Here is an 18536-nt window from a genome sequence, read left to right on the forward strand (position 1 = left end):
ATACAGAATTCGTCATTTCTGTTATCATAATACCATTTTGTTTTCAGTTGAAAATATTTACAGCACTGTTATTAAGACTGATATATTTAATTTTTAAATTTTAGATCCTTTAGCTTGTTGTGTTAAAGGAAATACTAGTTTTCATGAAAATTCCTCCGTAGGGCAACAAGTGGTGCAATTGACTCTCCAGGACTTCCTTTAATGGGTCTAGTGAAAGATGGAACTCCATGTGGAGAAAGTTTGGTAAGTTCACAATTTTATAAATTTTATTTTATGATTGAGATACATAAAATTTATATGGAAATGGATATTGCAAGAAGAAGCAGTATTATGTCATTAATAATCTGGTGGTCTGCTGAACCTGGAAAGAATGCAGTTCATACTTTGAAATATATCAGGTTTTAAGGGCCCGTTATTATGAAGTGCCACATAGATGTCTGTGTACTGGTCTCCCAATTATTCCTAACATCTCATGCCAAGGGGTGGAATCTAAAGGATTATAGAAGACAAGGGCAAACTTCAGTATTACTACAAATTTTATTTCAATTGTTACTGTGTCAGTGATTGATATGTAGTTTCCTATGTTTTGTCCTGTATATTAAACTTACATTCAAAATCATACTATACTTTACTATAGATATCACATTGACAAATATTGTTCTTACACTTGAGATGTAGTTTTTGGTACTGAAACTATAATGTGACTAGATATTTTATTGATTAAAACTGATAAAGTACTCATGTCTAGCCTGTTGGTTTTGTCTAGAGGTCTTAGGCCAACATTTTTTAACCAAAGAAATGTCAGGTAAAGGTCCTGAGATAAAAGACAATGGGCAATACATCAGCAAGTGGCCACAAGAGCTTCAATAATTTTATGATGAGGTATAGTTACAGTAATGTCATATGATGCAGCAAGACAAAAGAAAACATTAAAATGCCTATTATTATAGCAGCTCCATTATAAGAAATTGGAACTTAGAAGGAGAAGTACAAAATGGAGGAAAAATATGTGAGGGGACATCTAAGAAATTTCTAAAATTTATTTATTATCCATCCATAGACAGTTTGTATTTTATGGATGTCATCATATACACACTAATACCCACAGATTAAAAAAAAAAAAAAAAAAAAAACTAAGACAAAGCCTGGTGCAGACATAGATTAAGAATTAATAAAAGACACATGTTAACTTCCAGCTGATTAATCAGGTACAGTAATAATAATTATGCAGAGAATCGGAAAACTGTGTGCTGCTTGATATTTTATTTTGGTATATAAGCTTACCTCGGCTTTATTGCCTGCATCAGTCATAGATGAACATATGTCAACATTGAGTAAATCATTATTACTGTCTGTAGTTGTTGGTTGTAATATTATTTTTAGCAACATTTTAAAGTTTGTTCAATAACTTTCAGTTCTGAAATTATGAGATCTGATGTTTATTCTCAATATTGGTATAAGATGGATTTCATTTCATTACAGTGCAATATTTGGCTGAGTCACAATCTTACTTGAATAACCTTTCTCAAGAAAGCAAGTATGTGAACTGTTAAAATACAATGAAAACTACAGTACAAACAGAAAAAATTTGATTGCTTGCAATTTAGTGAATTTGTGTTTTGTTTGGAGTCTGTTATGGCCTAATCATTGGTAATTTAGACAAACTGGTGTGCAGTAAAGTGAGTACTCATTATGACATTTTTGCTCTCTTCATTTCACAGATTTGTCTGAATCAGACGTGTACTAGCCTGTATCCCCACATTGATCCCAATAAATGCCCAAGTAATCACCATAGTGAAGAATGTTCTGGACATGGGGTGAGTATCAACACATGCCTTTGGAGTATCTCAGATGTAATTACTGTATTGCACTGCTAGTGCATTTTGACATGATAAGCCTCTGCGCATTCTTTTTGATATACTTGGCAAGTTATTCCTCAGTGAGATATATGGAAATATGCATGTCTTACAACACTTGTTTTCAGTTTATTTTCACATGCCTCTCACTTTTTGTGCAGCTGATGAGTTTATTGATAATACAGCGTAAATTTTTGGTTTTTAAACTGATGAGTTATACACTGAAACATCGTAATAAAATGAGTCGCAGTTATTTATATATATTATTTTAAGTTTGTATTGGTAGTGTTGTATCATTGAGGAATTTTGCTCTCTTGTGACTCTCTTGTGACTTTCTATGCTGAACGGTAGCAGCCTTTATCAGTTAAGACACAAAATGTGCTGAAGAAAAGTCAGTAGCAGAAACCTCACACTTGTTTAATGTATTATATGTTGTAGTTCACATGGGACCTGCAATTATATTTCATCCTGTAGATTATTACATACAAAATAATACAGTTATATTTCTTCTAAAACCAATACTTTGGCATTATGTATATTCTTTCAGAGTGTGATGACACCTCTTGAACAAAGATTCTTTTTTTTTTTTGGAATCCACCACAGTTTCCCCTCTTTGTCACATCATATGTTAAATGCATTCCTCTCAGTACCCTTTGCAGCATTGTTGTACCTTGTATGGTAGCGATATCTGAACAAGCTGCATGAGCTGGGCATTTTTGGTTAGCAGAACAATTCCTTATCTGATAAGTTGTTAATTCCTCAATGCAGTATGAATATGACCCTTCAAAAAAATATGGGAATGTAACTCTCCTCAGTGTTGTGTTCCACTGCACACAGTGCGCTCCAAAAATACTCCTCTTTCATCCCTAGCGACACTAACCTGGTGCATTTGCAGTGGCCACAAAAGTGGTGCTGTTTGTAAACTTCTTTCATCATTTCCACTGAGACAAATATAAATCATGGTACCGTTTCTTCACAAGTTTTCAGTAAGATTCACACAATTAAAAGAGTTAATTTTTCCACTAATGCTGTCAATTTATTTGAAGTAAAATGTTTTATTTCAAATTATTTGCCAATTGCAATGGTTCAGTTATTTTCAAATGCATGGTGCATAAGCTCATGTGCACAGCTGTAACAGATCATTCATGATGTCATAAACAATAAAATATTAGATCACTGGGATCCCAACTGATTGTACACTACACTAAAAAGTGAATCTTTAATTTTTTTTCCATGCATAGAGAAGTTAAATTATTTATCGTCCAACCATTCATCATTTTGAAATATCTTTCAACATATATGCCCTCAAAATCTTTCAGTGAAGTTCAGTTACATAATCATTTTCAGAAAAATTTATTTCTCTCACAGGTCTGCACCAATGTGAATAAATGTTACTGTGAGATGGGATGGAGTGGATCGGATTGCTCCATACAGCTGGAGGTGACACTTTCTCCTCTTTACACAACAGTTACCACCATCTCTCATGCTGGAGGTACAAAAAACGGCATCACAAATACTTTGGAACCTTATATGGTGAAGAAGGAAACCCCCTACGGTATGTGAATCAATTTCTACTGATACATATTGCTTTGTGTACCCATTAATATCTGTACATGTAAATCCGTATATGTATCAGTGAGGAACAGAACAGATAATATTACTGAACCTGAAGTTAGTAGCATTGCCCAACAAAAACTATTACACCTGAAAAGTGTGTGTCCTCAACAGTCAACAAAAAGTTAAAGAAAATATATCTGTGCACAACAATCTTACCTGAGATAGGTGTCTGTGGAAAGGTTTTCAGGAAGAAGTCAAGAATACTACCATAGTTGTTTGATTACAAAATGAATTAATTACTCATGAAGTGGGTAAGAAAAGCTTCAGTGTACTTCTCACTCTCACATTAATTGTTTTCAAGAAATCAGTGGGAGGGCATCCAGGACCCTGCTTCAAGGGAGACAGCATAGGACAGAATATTAAATTTGAAAATTTAGTAGTGGCATGGTTGGCAAGTCAGAAATAAGAAGAGTAAAAAGTAAACAGTCAAATAAAGGAAATACAAAAGTTTAAGAGGGAAAAGAAGAAAAAAGAAAGAGAAATAGCCACAATACAAGTGAGGAAATGAATTTATACCACTGATTGAGTCATATTGATCTGAAATGTTAACTGTATAATATGGCATCAATTTTACACTCTACAGATGATTCATCGATGGTACTGGTTTTTTTAGCATTGTAGGATGATACCTGAGTTGCCTGTGGCTGATACCTTGTTAGGCATTCAGATTCAGTTCATTTATAATTTTTAAAATTCTTTGATTAAAGGCCAACTGTTTAGCTATCACACACACCAAATGTTGTAGGATTATCATCTCTGCTCAGCATTACACGCTACTGAAATCCTTCTTTACATTTCTATCTCTTCTTCTCCTTTCCTCTGTCTTTTGTATTCAGAATATCAGATCATCCAGCCCACTTTATCATTGTCTATCAAGATATGGGAGAGTGCACAATTACCTTGAATGTATTTTTTGACTTTTTAAAACTCCATATATATATTTCGTGAGTGCCTCACTGGAGAGTTGCAAAAATGATGATCATTCTAATAAGCTGAAGATAAAGAGTGAAAGTTGTTAGATGGATTAAATATGGACTGAAGAATTGCTACAGAAGGAGTAAATCAATTATTTAATAACCAGCAGTGATTAACCATAATGTTAATTCCAATTGGAACCTGACATGATATAAGATACATAGAGGATCTTGTTTACCACTTGAGCAGCTAATAAATGGAAGTGATTGGCTTGATATTATGAACTATAGAAAGGCAAAAAAGAAAAGAATTATGTTGAAATATAAAGATACAGAATGGATTTAGAGAGATTATGACATAGAGCTAGAAACAGCTCATAATAGTCAATATAAAAACCAAGTTAATCGAAGAAAATTATCAAGAAAAGGTGTGGCATGAAAATATTTAGTTATAAAAGCTCAAAAGGTGAATAGAGGTACAATCAAGGAAATGAAACTGAGATGGAACATTATAGTTAAAGAGTGTCATGATAAGGACTCTTCTTGTAAAGAAGTCTTACCCATAAAACATAATGTGTATTGAATTTCAGCACAAAACCAACTGAAAATATTTTTAAAAAGTGTTGTGTTTATCCTAAAGCAATGCTTATTAAAATAATATGTATGAACATTATGGCTCACAATTATGATGGAATACAGCTGCAACCAGGAAAATGGCTTTAGAATAAATCTGATATTTAAGGGAGTTATTATCAGAGCTTGTATGGGGTTTTTGTAGTAGAGTGGCACACAATTTGCTCAGAATACACTAAAATTCACTTAAATGTCACAATGAAGTATTGTAGCCACCTTATAGAGAGTTGGTTTTTTTTTTTATTTTAGGGATGGATAATATATTTAAATCTATATTGTATGAAGTAATGATAGTGTTGGCAGAAAAGCACTTGATAATTTTACTTTGTTGACCCCTGAAGAGCCCACAAATTGGCTTACGTTCTGTTCCTCACTGTGTGTCCTCACTTTTTTTTAGGAAAAAAAATCTTCTTCCTTGCTCTGTATGGCAATGAAGCTGCTGTAACAGAAGTAGTGATTAATGTTCATTTTATATTCTAAAAAGATTACCCACGGCTCTGCTGACCTGTCATCTTCTAGCAGGAATTTACAACTTTTGTACTAGGGCTGTTCAGAAAGTAAAGTCTGATCTATCCTGAAATGGAAACCACAATGAAAATCTGATGAAACTTTTGATAGATGTGTTGGACTGTGTCTCTAGTATGCCTGTTGAATGCATCACATTGCCCTTTCCAGTGCTGAGTGCACAATGAGCATGTAAAGATGCCCAGAAAGTAGTGTCTCCTGCCAAGTATCAGTGTCTGTTAGAGATTTCGCCTGGTTTCATGCAGCCCAAACGATGCAACTATTATGCAGTTCCTTCTTTATGACAATTCTCAGCCACACTCTGCAGAATCAATGAGGATGCTCCTGCAGTATTTTTGATGGGAAGTGTTTGATTATCCACCATACAACCTGGGTTTGGCTCCCTGTGATTTTCATCGTTGCACACGTGAACTGCTGGCTATGAAGGCAACATTTTGGCACAGACAACAACGTGCAGATCAGCACAGAGAATTAGCAGAAAGTCCAAATAGCTGCCTTCTATGTCTATATCTATTTCTACATCTATACTCTGCAAACCACCATGAGCTGCATGGCAGAAGGTCATCTCATTTTCCCAGTTATTAGGGTTTATTTCTGTTCCATTCACATACAGAGGAAGAACGATTGTTTGAATGCCTGTGTGAGTGCAGTAATTATTCTAATCTTATCTTCACGATCCTTATGTGAGTGATACATAGGGGTTGTAATATATTTCTAGAGTACTTTTACATCTGATGATGACTCTCCATCCAAGATAATGCATAGTGTTCTCCCTACCAAAAAGTACTCAAACCAGTCACAAATTTCACTTGGTTTCCCATACGATCATGATTTTGACAAAAAGCTTACGTGTGGTACTATGATGAAGGTATTAGAAAGTTGGTGCAGCACTATGCAGTGACTGTGTAGAGAAGTAACTGGAAGGCATAGCTAACTGTCACAAATAAAACATTTTTGATTTTCACTGTGGTTTCCATTTTGCAACCAACTGGATGTTACTTGTCCTTACAGCCCTCGTACATCTGAACATTTTTAGCATTTCTGAATGTATAACTTCACTCAGAAGTAAAATATCAGATAATCGAATGATTAAAATAATTTATTTAAGGTTTAATCTTTTATGATAAATTTTCTGTTCAGCCAATAATTAACCCTTTAGTGCTATTTTAAACTGCCACTGAAAATAATATTATTGAATTTGAAGAACAAATCTGTGACACTGAAAGCCAAACTGTTTGTAGGATGGAATTTTTTTGTATTTGTAGCTTCTTGTTGACATTTTTATTTTCAATTTGATTCTTTATCAATGCCATAGATAAGAAACAAATGAACACAAATCACGAGATTTTCACAGAGGGCATTAAAGGGTTAATTCCATGTTTTATATGGAAAGGACATCATATTGCTTTGTTCTTTCAGAAAAATTGGGAACCTTAAAAACTTTTCGACTATTTCTGTCTCCCTCATACAGTGAAACAGTCAGAGCTACTGTCATAAATTCAATATAGATAATAAAGGACCACTGTACTGATTGTGGAAGAATACAGAAAAATGTTGAACTATGTTTTGTGCAGTACTATTGACAAATTATAGAATTAGAATTTAAACAATATAGTTCTTTTTCCACAAGTTTATAGATATAGTAAAACAAGAACATTAGTGACAAAATTGTTTTTTCACTACATGATATTTAGTAATATTTGTGAGAGAAGAGTAGTACATGTTGCAAATATCACAAAAATGTTACTTACAGTTTTCACTTTTAAAAAAATTTACACCGGTTCACTGAAATGGCAGTACAATTCAAAAATTAATTTAATTTTTACAGTTTTCCCATTTACCCCCTTTTAATTTCTGTTTGAATGAGTTTCCTTTTTATATGCCCACCATGGCCAGTTATCTGGTACCTTACATATGACATCTTCTTGCCATACTTTTTCCCTGTTCCCCAGCACTCCTCTCCAGTATATGTGATAAAAGTTGTCTCTGTTATTTGACAAATTCCTAGAGATATTACAATAAAGCTTTATGCAATGCATGATACATGTACAGCATACAACATACATTTGGGTAAAAATGAGTGGAATGGCTACTCTTGTAAGACCTGTGAGTGTCAGAGGATGAACAGCAAAATACAGATGTGAAGACTTATCACATAGTTCATGAAATGAAAAGTGGCTATTTTGTGTTTATGACAGAAATAAGAAATTGAAACTATGAAAAAACAGCTATAGCAACACTTCAAGAAAGTGAGATGCTTTCTTATTTGTAATTCCATTTCACCATCTTTCCCTTCTGTTTTGTAATGTATGTGAAAAAGGTTTCATGATGATTAACAAAAAATATGTAATTAAATTTCTCACTAGAGAGAATGGACACAAGTCAGAGCCATTTGACACCCATAAAAGATTCTCTCAAGGCTTTATGTTGTTCAGGTGTCCACCATGTTGCTACCCTGCTGTTCAAGCTTAGGAGATGTGTCTTTAGGAGATGGAGCAGCAGAAGCATTTACAAGTTGTGGACAGTAAAGCTATTACCATCCGGAGGAATTAGCTGACATGCACAGTGGTGCTATGACCCCTTACTACCACTGAGACATAAAAAAGTTCTGTTAACATCTCTCAACATTAGGAACTGTCCAGTGATAATGGATTCCTTCATGACAAGAGGACACACCAATACTACGCACTTCTGACATACATTTATCAGTACATTACATATTTTGAAAGCGATGGTGGGCAACCACTCATCTGCAGCTGATTAGTGCATAGACACATGTAATGATACTAAAAATGTCACTAGCATATACACTGAAGTGCCAAAGAAAGTGGTATAGGCATTCATATTGAAATACGGAGATATGTAAACAGGCAGAATACGGCACTGCAGTCAACAATGCCTACATGAGACAACAACTGGCACAGTCGTCAGAGCGGTTACTGCTGCTACAGTGGCAGGTTATCAAGATTTAAGTGAGTTTGAACATAGTGTTATAGTCAGCACATGAGCAATGGGACACAAAATCCCTGAGTTATTGAGGAGGTGTGGATTTTCCCATACAGCCATTTCACAAGTGTACTGTGAATATCAGGAATCCAGTAAAACATCAAGTCTCCAACATCGCTGAAGCTGGAAAAAGATCCTGCAAGAACAGGACCAACACTGCCTTAAGAGAATCATTCAACATGACAGAAATGCAACCCTTCTGCAAATTGCTGCAGATTTCAATGCTAGGCCATCAACAAGTGTCAGTATGCGAACCATTCAATGAAGCATCATTGATAAGGGCTTTCAGAGTCAAAAGCCCACTCATATATCCTTGATGACTGTATGACAAAAAGCTTTACACCTCACCTGGAGCTGTCAACACCGACACTGGACTGTTGAAGATTGGAAACATGTTGCCTGGTTGGACGAGTCTCATTTCAAATTGTATTGAGCAGATGGATGTGTACGGGTATGGAGACAACCTCATGAATTCATGGATGTTGTATGTCAGCAGGGGACTGTTCAAGCTGGTGGAGGCTCTGCAGTGGCGTGGGGGTGTTCACTTTGAATGTTATGGGACACCTGATACGTCTAGATATGACTCTGACAGGTGACACATACATAAGCATCCTGTATGATCACCTGCATCCATTCACATCCATTGTGAATTCTGACAGACTTGGGAATTCCAACAGGACAATGTGACACCCCACACATCCAGAATTGCTACATAGTGGCTCCAGGAACACTCTTCTGAATTTAAACACTTCTGCTGGCCACCAAACTTTCCAGACATGAACATTATTGAACATATCTGTGATGCCTAGCAACATGCTGTTCTAAAGAGATCTCCAGCTCCTCATACTCTTACAGATTTATGGACAGCCTTGCAGGATTCATGGTGTCAGTTCCCTCTAGCATTACTTCAGATGTTAGTCGAGTCCATGCCATATTGTGTTGCAGCACTTCTTCGTGCTTGCAAGGGCCCTACGCAATATTAGGCAGGCGAACCAGTTTCTTTGGTCCTTCAGTGTCATTTCACACTCTTGTCAAATGGTTTTTCTTGTAGAGAATAGTAAACATAGTAACCATAATGGAAATTCCTGGATGGGAAATGTAAAATAAGGGTAGGCAACCACTCACTCACAGCAGATTTATGTGCGGAGCACAGCAACACATACATAACTGTTCCTGAAAATTTTTTGGTTTTAAAAAGTTGGCTGCAAATGACAAATAGCTTAGACACTTTATTATATATATTGCTGTTACAAAATTATTAGTGACTGCTAGAAATAATAATACATACCTACTAATAATTTTTTTTGAACAGTTCCATCAACTTTATATTAAAGTAGCAAATCACTGTGAGATCATTACTTTTTACATAAAATGCTGATCTGCTCTTGGGCCTCATCAGGTAGTTCTCAGACATAAGATTCTCCATCCAGTTCAGCTGCAGACACCTATTTGAAGATACTCTTGAAGAACAGAAGTTCATTAATGTCCATCCAGCATGGTCCATAGTTGTTCTATAAAAGGGTTGTTACAGCTTTGATTTTTCAGGATTTTACCATAACACTACAACATATCTCTACTGCTTTTACCCGCATCCAGAACTTACATGTCTTGCAGACAGTTTTATCAGTGTTATAGCTTTGTTTGCCTTGAATAGTAATAGTGCTCTGGCCTTTCTTTTTAATTAATATCCGTTTTGAAGGCTTGACCTGAAAGTGTCATGAGAGGGAGGCTTCATGGCATCTTTAAGAGGAGTCTTCCTGTCAACAACATGCACATCTGACCCAAGTTTGCAGATAGTCGCAAAGCTTCTGATAATGTCGTAATAAACTCTGGGGTTCAAGATAGTTATTTTTGAAAAAAAATGGTTCAAATGGCTCTGAGCACTATGGGACTTAACATCTGAGGTCATCAGTCCCCTAGAACTTAGAATTACTTAAACCTAACTAACCTAAGGACATCACAAACATCCATGCCCGAGGCAGGATTCAAACCTGCGACCGTAGTGGTCGCGCGGTTCCAGACTGAAGCGCCTAGAACCGCTCGGCCATTCCGGCCGGCTAGTTAATTTTGAACGTAATTTGTTTTCAGTTCAGGAAGCTAAACGAAATATAGTCACATTTACCTCACAAGAGAAAGTAATATAATGTTTAAAACATGTTCTAAATATGATTTTACAAGTGTACTGAAATAACAGGATTTGGAAATATATCTTTTCCAAAGTATTAAATATACACTGAGTCTTACAGTTTGAGTTCCCTTATTGTTGTTGGGATTTAGCGTCTACTGTAATTGCAGCACTCATGGATATAATGGAGTCTGTAACTTCAAACAAACTTCAGAGTTATGAATATAATAGAGGGAAATATTCCATGCGGGAAAAATATATTTAAAAACAAAGATGATGTGACTTACCATACAAAAGCGCTGGCAGGTGGATAGAAACACAAACAAACACATACATACACACAAAATTCTAGCTTTCGCAACCAATGGTTGCTTCATCAGGAAAGAGGGAAGGAGAAGGAAAGACGAAAGGACGTGGGTTTGAAGGGAGAGGGTAAGGAGTCATTCCAATCCTGGGAGCGGAAAGACTTACCTTATGGGGAAAAAAGGACAGGTATACACTCGCACACACACACATATCCATCCGCACATACACAGACACAAGCAGACATTTGTAAAGGCAAAGAGTTTGGGCAGAGATGTCAGTCGAGGTGGAAGTACAGAGGCAAAGATGTTGTTGAAAGACAGGTGAGGTATGAGCGGTGGCAACTTGAAATTAGCGGAGGTTGAGGCCTGGCGGATAATGAGAAGAGAGGATATACTGAAGGGCAAGTTCCCATCTCAGGAGTTATGACAGGTTGGTGTTAGTGGGAAGTATCCAGATAACCCGGACGGTGTAACACTGTGCCAAGATGTGCTGGCCGTGCACCAAGGCATGTTTAGCCACAGGGTGATCCTCATTACCAACAAACACTGTCTGCCTGTGTCCATTCATGCGAATGGACAGTTTGTTGCTGGTCATTCCCACGTAGAAAGCTTCACAGTGTAGGCAGGTCAGTTGGTAAATCACATGGGTGCTTTCACACGTGGCTCTGGAGTAAGTGGTGGTGGGAGGGTGCATTGGACAGGTTTTACACCGGGGGCAGTTACAAGGGTAGGAGCCAGAGGGTAAGGAAGGTGGTTTGGGGATTTCATAGGGATGAACTAGGAGGTTACGAAGGTTAGGTGGACAGCGGAAAGACACTCTTGGTGGAGTGGGAAGGATTTCATGAAGGATGGATCTCATTTCAGGGCAGGATTTGAGGAAGTCGTATCCCACATTCAGAGTCTGGTCCAGTCCCGGAAAGTATCCTGTCACAAGTGGGGCACTTTTGTGGTTCTTCTGTGGGAGGTTCTGGGTTTGAGGCGATGAGGAAGTGGCTCTGGTTATTTGCTTCTGTACTAGGTCGGGAGGGTAGTTGCAGGATGTGAAAGCTGTTTTCAGGTTGTTAGTGTAATGGTTCAGGGATTCCGGACTGGAGCAGATTTGTTTGCCATGAAGACCTAGGCTGTAGGGAAGGGACCGTTTGATGTGGAATGGGTGGCAGCTGTCATAATGGAGGTACTGTTGCTTGTTGGTGGGTTTGATGTGGACGGACATGTGAAGCTGGCCATTGGACAGATGGAGGTCAATGTCAAGGAAAGTGGCATGGGATTTGGAGTAGGACCAGGTGAATCTGATGGAACCAAAGGAGTTGAGGTTGGAGAGGAAATTCTGGAGTTCTTCTTCACTGTGAGTCCAGATCATGAAGATGTCATCAATAAATCTGTACCAAACTTTGGGTTGGCAGGCCTGGGTAACCAAGAAGGCTTCCTCTAAGCAACCCATGAATAGGTTGGCGTACGAGGGGGCCATCCTGGTACCCATGGCTGTTCCCTTTAATTGTTGGTATGTCTGGCCTTCAAAAGTGAAGAAGTTGTGGGTCAGGATGAAGCTGGCTAAGGTAATGAGGAAAGAGGTTTTAGGTAGGGTGGCAGGTGACCGGCACGAAAGGAAGTGCTCCATCGCAGCGAGTCCCCTCCCACCACCACCTACTCCAGTCCTGTAACCCGGAAGGTGTACACGATCAAAGGCAGAGCCACGTGTGAAAGCACCCATGTCATTTACCAACTGACCTGCCTACACTGTGAAGCTTTCTATGTGGGAATGACCAGCAACAAACTGTACATTCACATGAATGGACACAGGCAGGCAGTGTTTGTTGGTAATGAGGATCACCCTGTGGCTAAACATGCCATGGTGCACGGCCAGCACATCTTGGCACAGTGTTACACCATCCGGGTTATCTCGATACTTCCCACTAACACCAACCTGTCATAACTCCAGAGATGGGAACTTGCCCTTCAGTATATCCTCTCTTCTTGTTATCCACCAGGCCTCAACCTCTGCTAATTTCAAGTTGCCTGTCTTTCAACAACATCTTTGCCTCTGTACTTCCGCCTGGACTGTAATCTCTGCCCAAACTCTTTGCCTTTACAAATGTCTGCTTGTGTCTGTGTATGTGTGGATGGATATGTGTGTGTGTGTGAGTGTATACCTGCCCTTTTTTCCCCCTAAGGTAAGTCTTTCCGCTCCCGGAATTGGAATGACTCCTTACCCTCTGCCTTCAAACCCACATCCTTTCGTCTTTCCTTCTCCTTCCCTCTTTCCTGACGAAGCAACCATTGGTTGCGAAAGCTAGAATTTTGTGTGTATGTATGTGTTTGTTCGTGTTTCTATCGACCTGCCAGTGCTTTTGTATGGTAAGTCACATCATCTTTGTTTTTAAATATATTTTTCCCGCGTGGAATGTTTCCCTCTATTATATTCATATCATTAATTTGAACCCAACAATCACGTTTGTTATTGTCACTGTTGCATTTCGAAATCTTTTCTGTCGTCTTATTTTCTCTTTCTGTTTTTGCCAGTAGGTTCACTTTGTATTCACCTTCTCCTTTTTACTGTAATCTACTATACAATTTTATCCCGCCTATATATACTCAATAATACGTAACTCACTTCCAAACCATAACCAAAAAAATTTTTTTTCTGCTTTCAACACTACCGCCGCTATAAAATCCACCGTTTCTAGTTCACAAACAGTTCCTTTCACCTATTAAACAACAATTTCGGCTAGTTCTAATAACTTTCGCTTTATTTCCGTTTCCGTTTTTCCCACATCATTGATCATTTTTAGCTGCTTCCCACAGGTTTTAACATCATTATTTCTTTGTCAGACAATTGTTAGCCTCATTCTCATAATCTGCCACCACAAAACCACTCCTTTTAATACATTTACACGTAGTTTTTCGAAATTTTCCGAATTTCTCCACCCTTTAACGTGTTTTGGCGGCAACACAACCACCTAACCTTTATGCACATCGTTGTCTACCAACCCAAGTTCACCACAGGATCAACACAGCCCAGCTTTAACCAACACTTTTTCACCTTTTTTCACACCAGATCTCCAGTTGCTTTCTAGTTCACCTTTATCTCTCCCCATATATATATATATATATATATATATATATATATATATATATATATATATATATAATAGAGGGAAACATTCCACGTAGGAATATGTGTGGATGGATATGGATGGATATGTGTGTGCGAGTGTATACCCATCCTTTTTTTCCCCCTAAGGTAAGTCTTTCCGCTCCCGGGATTGGAATGACTCCTTACCCTCTCCCTTAAAACCCACTTCCTTTCGTCTTTCCCTCTCCTTCCCTCTTTCCTGATGAGGCAACAGTTTGTTGCGAAAGCTTGAATTTTGTGTGTATGTTTGTGTTTGTTTGTGTGTCTGTCGACCTGCCAGCACTTTCATTTGGTAAGTCACATCATCTTTGTTTTAGATATATATATATATATATATATATATATATATATATATATATATATATATATATATATATATTCATTCTCATTTCAGCCTCATGTTACACTTTCCACCTTCTAATACCATGTCACCATCACAACACCCCCACAATGACCCCATTAAGTTTTATTTACGTTCCCTCCGCAAACATGCCTTCGCCCTAGCCAGATTACGCTCCCATATTTTATTTTCTCAGGCTTGTCTGACATTTGGCATTACCCCCAAAGGCCTCACACTTAAAGTTCCCATCTCTGCCTGCAACCCTTCTTTCCATCAGTCCCTGTACCAGTTCCAAACTGAACAATCCATTGCCCTCACCCACCTAATCCTTCACCTACAAATCAACTCAGCCAATGAAAGCACCCGTCAACTCCTATCCTTAATAAAAGTCCTCAATCTTTCCTCTTCCGCATCCACACCGGCTGTTCAAAGCATCCTCCTACAGGCCAACCGCAAATTAGAACAGCATGCCACCCTCCACCTCAAAAAATTATCCAATCTCCTGGTTTCCCACCTCCGGAAAGGCAACTCACTCACCCTTCACAACCTTTCCAGAAAACCTTAACCTCCTCTCATTGCACACAAACCCAGTCTCTCCCATCTACTCAATCTCCCACTTCCAGCTCCAATCCCTCCAAAACCTCAAAATTCCAATCAACGCAATCTGGAACCACAACACTCCAATCCAGTAGTTAACCTTTCCTCCAAACCTCTCTCCAAATCCAAAACGTCTGTCCTATCCAAAGGCCTCACCTTCAGCCCCACTCCCAGATTCAACCAAACAGCCCTCGTCAAAGATTTACTGTCCTACACTTGTACTCTCTGCTGGAAATATCACTTTGCCACGAAGAAAAATGATCCTAATCCTACTCCTAATGATCCAACTCCCCAAGACACTATCCAAATTGAACCCTGCCTGGAACAGTTCCGTCCTCCGTCACAGCGGGACCCACCTCCTCTTCCTCAAAATCACCCTCTCCAAACCTTCCAGGAATTTCTGACTTCCAGCCTTGCTTCTCAATCCTTCTTAAAAAACCTTAATCCTACTCCCAACATCACCACTGCTGAAGCCCAAGCTATCCGTGATCTGAAGGCTGACCGATCCATTGTCATTCTTCCGGCACACAAGGGTTCCACGACCGTGGTACTTGATCGTCGGGAGTATGTGGCTGAGGGACTGCGTCAGCTTTCAGACAACACCACATACAAAGTTTGCCAAGGTAATCCCATTCCTGATGTCCAGGCGGAGCTTCAAGAAATCCTCAGAACCTTAGGCCCCCTGCAAAACCTTTCACCTGACTCCATCAACCTCCTGACCCCACCGACACCCCGCACCCCTACCTTCTACCTTCTTCCTAAAATTCACAAACCCAATCATCCCGGCCGCCTCATTGTAGCTGGTTACCAAGCCCCCACAGAACGTATATCTGCCTATGTAGATCAACACCTTCAACCCATTACATGCAGTCTCCCATCCTTCATCAAAGACACCAACCACTTTCTCGAACGCCTGGAATCCTTACCCAATCGATTACCCCCCGAAAACCATCCTTGTAACCATTGATGCCACTTCCTTATACACAAATATTCCGCACGTCCAGGGCCTCGCTGCGATGGAGCACTTCCTTTCACGCCGATCACCTGCCACCCTACCTAAAACCTCTTTCCTCATTACCTTAGCCAGCTTCATCCTGACCCACAACTCCTTCACTTTTGAAGGCCAGACATACCAACAATTAAAGGGAACAGCCATGGGTACCAGGATGGCCCCCTCGTACACCAACCTATTCATGGCTCGCTTAGAGGAAGCCTTCTTGGTTACCCAGGCCTGCCAACCCAAAGTTTGGTACAGATTTATTGATGACATCTTCATGATCTGGACTCACAGTGAAGAAGAACTCCAGAATTTCCTCTCCAACCTCAACTCCTTTGGTTCCATCAGATTCACCTGGTCCTACTCCAAATCCCATGCCACTTTCCTTGACATTGACCTCCATCTGTCCAATGGCCAGCTTCACATGTCCGTCCACATCAAACCCACCATCAAGCAACAGTACCTCCATTATGACAGCTGCCACCCATTCCACATCAAACGGTCCCTTCCCTACAGCCTAGGTCTTTGTGGCAAACGAATCTGCTCCAGTCCGGAATCCCTGAACCATTACACTAACAACCTGAACACAGCTTTCACATCCCGCAACTACCCTCCCGACATGGTACAGAAGCAAATAACCAGAGCCACTTCCTCATCCCCTCAAACCCAGAACCTCCCACAGAAGAACCACAAAAGTGCCCCACTTGTGACAGGATACTTTCTGGGACTGGACCAGACTCTGAATGTGGCTCTCCAGCAGGGATACGACTTCCTCAAATGCTGCCCTGAAATGAGATCCATCCTTCATGAAATCCTTCCCACTCCACCAAGAGTGTCTTTCCGCCGTCCACCTAACCTTCGTAACCTCTTAGTTCATCCCTATGAAATCCCCAAACCACCTTCCTTACCCTCTGGCTCCTACCCTTGTAACCGCCCCCGGTGTAAAACCTGTCCAATGCACCCTCCTCCCACCACCACCTACTCCAGTCCTGTAACCCGGAAGGTGTTCACAATCAAAGGCAGAGCCACGTGTGAAAGCACCCATGTGATTTACCAACTGACCTGCCTACACTGTGAAGCTTTCTATGTGGGAATGACCAGCAACAAACTGTCCATTCGCATGAATGGACACAGGCAGACAGTGTTTGTTGGTAATGAGGATCACCCTGTGGCTAAACATGCCTTGTTGCACGGCCAGCACATCTTGGCACAGTGTTACACCGTCCGGGTTATCTGAATACTTCCCACTAACACCAACCTGTCATAACTCCAGAGATGGGGACTTGCCCTTCAGTATATCCTCTCTTCTTGTTATCCGCCAGGCCTCAACCTCCGCTAATTTCAAGTTGCCACCGCTCATACCTCACCTGTCTTTCAACAACATCTTTGCCTCTGTACTTCCACCTCGACTGACATCTCTGCCCAAACTCTTTGCCTTTACAAATGTCTGCTTGTGTCTGTGTATGTGCGGATGGATATGTGTGTGTGTGCGAGTGTATACCTGTCCTTTTTCCCCCATAAGGTAAGTCTTTCCACTCCCAGGATTGGAATGACTCCTTACCCTCTCCCTTAAAACGCACGTCCTTTCGTCTTTCCCTCTCCTTCCCTCTTTCCTGACGAAGCAACCATTGGTTGTGAAAGCTAGAATTTTGTGTGTATGTATGTGTTTGTTTGTGTTTCTATCGACCTGCCAGCGCTTTTGTAGGGTAAGTCACATCATCTTTGTTTTTAAATATAAACTTCAGAGTTACTTTTGTAACAGAAATAGCAGCTACTGGAACGTGTGTTATGTTTTAATAGTGAAGCTCAAAGTGCACTCTTGCAACATGTAAAAAACTAATATGGAAAAAAATGGATTTAACAGGTTTTGGAAATGAGTGACTGTTATACACTCCTGGAAATTGAAATAAGAACACCGTGAATTCATTGTCCAAGGAAGGGGAAACTTTATTGACACATTCCTGGGGTCAGATACATCACATGATCACACTGACAGAACCACAGGCACATAGACACAGGCAACAGAGGATGCACAATGTCGGCACTAGTACAGTGTATATCCACCTTTCGCAGCAATGCAGGCTGCTATTCTCCCATGGAGATGATCGTAGAGATGCTGGATGTAGTCCTGTGGAACGGCTTGCCATGCCATTTCCACCTGGCGCCTCAGTTGGACCAGCGTTCATGCTGGACGTGCAGACCGCGTGAGACGACGCTTCATCCAGTCCCAAACATGCTCAATGGGGGACAGATCCGGAGATCTTGCTGGCCAGGGTAGTTGACTTACACCTTCTAGAGCACGTTGGGTGGCACGGGATACATGCGGACGTGCATTGTCCTTTTGGAACAGCAAGTTCCCTTGCCGGTCTAGGAATGGTAGAACGATGGGTTCGATGACGGTTTGGATGTACCGTGCACTATTCAGTGTCCCTTCGACGATCACCAGTGGTGTACGGCCAGTGTAGGAGATCGCTCCCCACACCATGAT

The 18536-nt window shown here is 39.9% G+C and overlaps 1 protein-coding gene across 1 annotated transcript in view; it reads left to right on the top strand.

Moving 5' to 3' along the window:
• Positions 1 to 18536, top strand: part of LOC124607241 (disintegrin and metalloproteinase domain-containing protein 22) — a 1086760-nt gene that overhangs the window by 913043 nt on the left and 155181 nt on the right. The window contains exons 16-18 of the mRNA XM_047139515.1: positions 162 to 243; positions 1722 to 1817; positions 3225 to 3411. Coding sequence (XP_046995471.1) covers positions 162 to 243; positions 1722 to 1817; positions 3225 to 3411 — 365 coding nt within the window. The remainder of the gene's footprint in view (positions 1 to 161; positions 244 to 1721; positions 1818 to 3224; positions 3412 to 18536) is intronic.

Source organism: Schistocerca americana, chromosome 3 (assembly GCF_021461395.2).
Source record: "Schistocerca americana isolate TAMUIC-IGC-003095 chromosome 3, iqSchAmer2.1, whole genome shotgun sequence".
Classification (NCBI taxonomy): domain Eukaryota; kingdom Metazoa; phylum Arthropoda; class Insecta; order Orthoptera; family Acrididae; genus Schistocerca; species Schistocerca americana.